Source organism: Anoplopoma fimbria, chromosome 23 (assembly GCF_027596085.1).
Source record: "Anoplopoma fimbria isolate UVic2021 breed Golden Eagle Sablefish chromosome 23, Afim_UVic_2022, whole genome shotgun sequence".
NCBI classification, from domain to species: domain Eukaryota; kingdom Metazoa; phylum Chordata; class Actinopteri; order Perciformes; family Anoplopomatidae; genus Anoplopoma; species Anoplopoma fimbria.
The window spans coordinates 3,923,274-3,928,484 of NC_072471.1; the positions used below are offsets into that span (position 1 = coordinate 3,923,274).

At 31.4% G+C, this 5,211-nt stretch overlaps 1 protein-coding gene across 1 annotated transcript in view; it reads left to right on the plus strand.

The window, feature by feature from the left end:
* The first annotated feature begins 2,302 nt into the window (after window positions 1-2,302).
* LOC129112566 (peroxisomal succinyl-coenzyme A thioesterase-like) overlaps window positions 2,303-5,211 on the plus strand; it is an 18,746-nt gene continuing 15,837 nt past the window's right edge. The window contains exons 1-2 of the mRNA XM_054624721.1: window positions 2,303-2,398; window positions 2,678-2,767. Coding sequence (XP_054480696.1) covers window positions 2,679-2,767 — 89 coding nt within the window. The 5' untranslated portion in view covers window positions 2,303-2,398; window position 2,678. The remainder of the gene's footprint in view (window positions 2,399-2,677; window positions 2,768-5,211) is intronic.

Consider the following 5,211-nt stretch of genomic DNA (forward strand, 5'->3'; position numbering starts at 1 on the left):
ATTAATATTAGTACAGTAATGATTACTTTGTGTCTTTATTAATATTAGTACAGTGATGATTACTTTGTCTTTATTAATATTAGTACAGTGATGATTACTTTGTGTCTTTATTAATATTAGTACAGTAATGATTACTTTGTCATTATTAATATTAGTACAGTAATGATTACTTTGTCTTTATTAGTATTAGTACAGTGATGATTACTTTGTCTTTATTAATATTAGTACAGTGATTATTACTTTGTTTCATTATTAATATTAGTACAGTGATGATTACTTTGTGTCTTTATTAATATTAGTACAGTGATGATTACTTTGTGTCTTTATTAATATTAGTTACTTTGTCTTTATTAATATTAGTACATGATTACTTTGTCTTTATTAATATTAGTACAGTGATTATTACTTTGTTTCTTTATTAATATTAGTACAGTAATGATTACTTTGTTTCATTATTAATATTAGTACAGTGATGATTACTTTGTGTCTTTATTAATATTAGTACAGTAATGATTACTTTGTCTTTATTAATATTAGTACAGTAATGATTACTTTGTCTTTATTAATATTAGTACAGTAATGATTACTGTGTCTTTATTAATATTAGTACAGTGATGATTACTTTGTGTCTTTATTAATATTAGTACAGTAATGATTACTTTGTGTCTTTATTAATATTAGTACAGTAATGATTACTTTGTGTCTTTATTAATATTAGTACAGTGATGATTACTTTGTCTTTATTAATATTAGTACAGTAATGATTACTTTGTGTCTTTATTAATATTAGTACAGTGATGATTACTTTGTTTTATTAATATTAGTACAGTAATGATTACTTTGTACAGTTCTTTGTCTTTATTAATATTAGTACAGTGATGATTACTTTGTTTTTATTAATATTAGTACAGTAATGATTACTTTGTTTCATTATTAGTATTATTACTTTGTATTAATATTAGTACAGTGATGATTACTTTGTCTTTATTAATATTAGTACAGTGATGATTACTTTGTTTCATTATTAATATTAGTACAGTGATGATTACTTTGTGTCATTATTAATATTAGTACAGTGATGATTACTTTGTCTTTATTAATATTAGTACAGTAATGATTACTTTGTGTCTTTATTAATATTAGTACAGTGATGATTACTTTGTCTTTATTAATATTAGTACAGTGATGATTACTTTGTGTCTTTATTAATATTAGTACAGTAATGATTACTTTGTCATTATTAATATTAGTACAGTGATGATTACTTTGTCTTTATTAATATTAGTACAGTGATGATTACTTTGTCTTTATTAATATTAGTACAGTGATGATTACTTTGTTTCATTATTAATATTAGTACAGTGATGATTACTTTGTGTCTTTATTAATATTAGTACAGTGATGATTACTTTGTGTCTTTATTAATATTAGTACAGTTTATTAATATTAGTACAGTGATGATTACTTTGTCTTTATTAATATTAGTACAGTAATGATTACTTTGTTTCATGATTACTTTGTCTTTATTAATATTAGTACAGTTATTACTTTGTATTAATATTAGTACAGTGATGATTACTTTGTGTCTTTATTAATATTAGTACAGTAATGATTACTTTGTCTTTATTAATATTAGTACAGTAATGATTACTTTGTTTCATTATTAATATTAGTACAGTGATGATTACTTTGTGTCTTTATTAATATTAGTACAGTGATTACTTTGATTACTTTGTCTTTATTAATATTAGTACAGTAATGATTACTTTGTTTCATTATTAATATTAGTACAGTGATGATTACTTTGTGTCTTTATTAATATTAGTACAGTGATGATTACTTTGTGTCTTTATTAATATTAGTACAGTGATGATTACTTTGTCTTTATTAATATTAGTACAGTGATTATTACTTTGTCTTTATTAATATTAGTACAGTGATTATTACTTTGTTTCATTATTAATATTAGTACAGTGATGATTACTTTGTGTCTTTATTAATATTAGTACAGTGATGATTACTTTGTGTCTTTATTAATATTAGTACAGTAATGATTACTTTGTCTTTATTAATATTAGTACAGTGATCTTTATTAATATTAGTACAGTGATTATTACTTTGTCTTTATTAATATTAGTACAGTGATGATTACTTTGTTTCATTATTAATATTAGTACAGTGATGATTACTTTGTGTCTTTATTAATATTAGTACAGTGATCATGTGTGCAGACATAAAATTTAAGTCTCTCCAGCTGTTTGACTGATTGCTGTCATCAGAAACAGACGTCGCTTCAGGTGACGCTTCCTTTCTCCTCGCCTGGTTTGGACACAAGTGACTTTCATTTTGACTTCTCTAAAGTTGTTGCTGTGACTAAATCCTGCAGCAGAACACACAGGTATCACTCACACTGCCTTCTGTGGTTTGTAGTCTTTGTAGTTGCATCTCTTAGTCTCATAGTCTGCAACAGTTTTGCAACAAATTGCAACTTTGTTGATGTTACAAAGTATCTTTTTTAAGAGCTTCAGGAAGGGGGCGTGGCTTAGCCCCTCCATAGCAAACCAGTGCTGCAGCATGGCGTCGGGTTTAGCTTTTTTCTTTGCTTTTATTGCACAATTGCACACATGCAATGTCACAATTTGTACTGAACATGAACGTCTCTCCCTCACTGACACAGAATGCTACGACACGTGTTTCGCCTTCCACAGATGAGCCTGGTGAGCTGTGCACGAAAACTACAAGTATCTGCTCATCATCCTGACCTCAGGTTAGTACTAGTACACTTTGGACAGAAAACTCTACAGTCAAAGTAAGCAAACTACTTTAAAAGCACTGCAATATGCAAGTACAAGTACACATGCTCATGGTGCATGATGCATTATACTTTGATTATGCATAATCATAGTTTTATTAATGATCTTGTGTTCTGAAAAGTAGAAATACTATATTATAATAATGCTACTATACTAAATAAAAGTGGAAATACTCAAGCACAGTACAAGTACCTCAGAGTTGCACTTAAGTACTTGAATACTTCCACAACTGACAAGTAAAAATACTAATACATGTAAAAATACTTTACAAGTTTGTTTTGTCAAAAAGTTTATCAATTTCTATAATATATATATTTATTTATTTATTATTCACTTATTTCTCTTCTTTAAAAATTAAACCTGACTTGAAGCACCTTCCTGTAGTACTCCGAAGATGAAGAACCTTTTAAAATATGAAAATCTGGCTTATATACTCTTCTTTAAATAAAGGCGCTAACTAGAACCATGTAGAGTTCTTTCCACCTTCTACAGGGGGTTCTCCTGAAATACGATGTAATAAAATCCAGTATCACAAAATTTTTGACCAAATACCTTGAAAATGTCATTTAAGATTTGGCTATTGGTGCTTTCAGGAGTATTTACGAAGTGAGTTTGATAAATAATGATGAGTAATGTGGATTTAATGACTAAGAGGGTGGTATGTTCTGAATTACATCACTTTACTGTTACGTGGCCAACATTCTCAGTCTCAAGCCATGATATTAATATAGTATGGATGTAGTTCATAACCCTATTTAGAACCCTTTTATATTATTAGAGTTTCAACAATTCTTGAGGAACTCTTTCTTCCAAAAATATTTTTATTTTGACTGAAAAGAGTTCTTAAAAGGAACCCAAAGTCTTTAAAGAACCCTTGAAAAAACGATGGCACGTACGAAACTCCACACTAACATGTACGTTTAAACAGGAGGTGAGATTTTCTAGTATGTCCCAAACCGAAAGTACCCGAATTGGCATACTAGTTCCAGTGAAATATTACAGCAAGCAAACACTGGACACTATGCCGGCATTAATATCCCACAATGCAATGCAAACAGATGATGGCCGACAGCTCTGAAACGTCAACAACGCTTAAATTTAAGTGTAAGAATAAGAATCCTCTCTTACTAGGCGTAATATATATATATATATATATATATATATATATATATATATATATACACACACGTGGACAAAATTGTTGGAACCCTTCCGTTAAAGAAAGAAAAACCCACAATGGTCACTGAAATAACTTGAAACCGACAAAAGTAATAATAAATAAAAATTTACTGAAACTTAACTAATGAAAATCAGACATTGCTTTTGAATTGTGGTTCAACATAATCATTTTAAAAAACAAACTAATGAAAATGGCCTGGACAAAAATGATGGTACCCTTAACTTAATATTTTGTTGCACAAGCTTTTGAGGCAATCACTGCAATCAAGCGATTTCTGTAACTCTCAATGAGACTTCTGCACCTGCCAACAGGTATTTTGGCCCACTCCTCGTGAGCAAACTGCTCCAGCTGTCTCAGGTTTGAAGGGTGCCTTCTCCAGACTGCATGTTTCAGCTCCTTCCACAGATGTTCAATAGGATTTAGATCAGGGCTCATAGAAGGCCACTTCAGAATAGTCCAATGATTTGCTCTTAGCCATTCTTGGGTGTTTTTAGCTGTGTGTTTTGGGTCATTATCCTGTTGGAGGACCCATGACCTGCGACTGAGACCAAGCTTTCTGACACTGGGCAGCACATTTCGCTCCAGAATGCCTTGATAGCCTTGAGATTTCATTGTACCCTGCACAGATTCAAGACACCCTGTGCCAGATGTAGCAAAGCAGCCCCAGAACATAACCGAGCCTCCTCCATGTTTCACAGTAGGTACAGTGTTATTTTCTTTGTATGCTTCATTTTTGCGTCTGTGAACATAGAGCTGATGTGACTTGCCAAAAAGCTCCAGTTTTGTCTCATCTGCCCAAAGGACATTCTCCCAGAAGCTTTGTGGCTTGTCAATATGCATTTTGGCAAATTCCAGTCTCGCTTTTTATGATTTGCTTTCAACAGTGGTGTCCTCCTCGGTCGTCTTCCATGAAGTCCACTTTGGCTCAAACAGCGACGGATGGTGCGATCTGACACTGATGGACCTTGACCTTGGAGTTCACCTCTAATCTCTTTGGAAGTTGTTCTGGGCTCGTTGGTTACCATTCGTATTATCCGTCTCTTCATTTTGTCATCAACTTTCCTCTTGCGGCCACGTCCAGGGAGGTTGGCTACAGTCCCGTGGACCTTAAACTTCTGAATAATATGTGAAACTGTAGTCACAGGAACATCAAGCTGCTTGGAGATGGTCTTATAGCCTTTACCTTTAACATGCTTGTCTATAATTTTCCTTCAATTG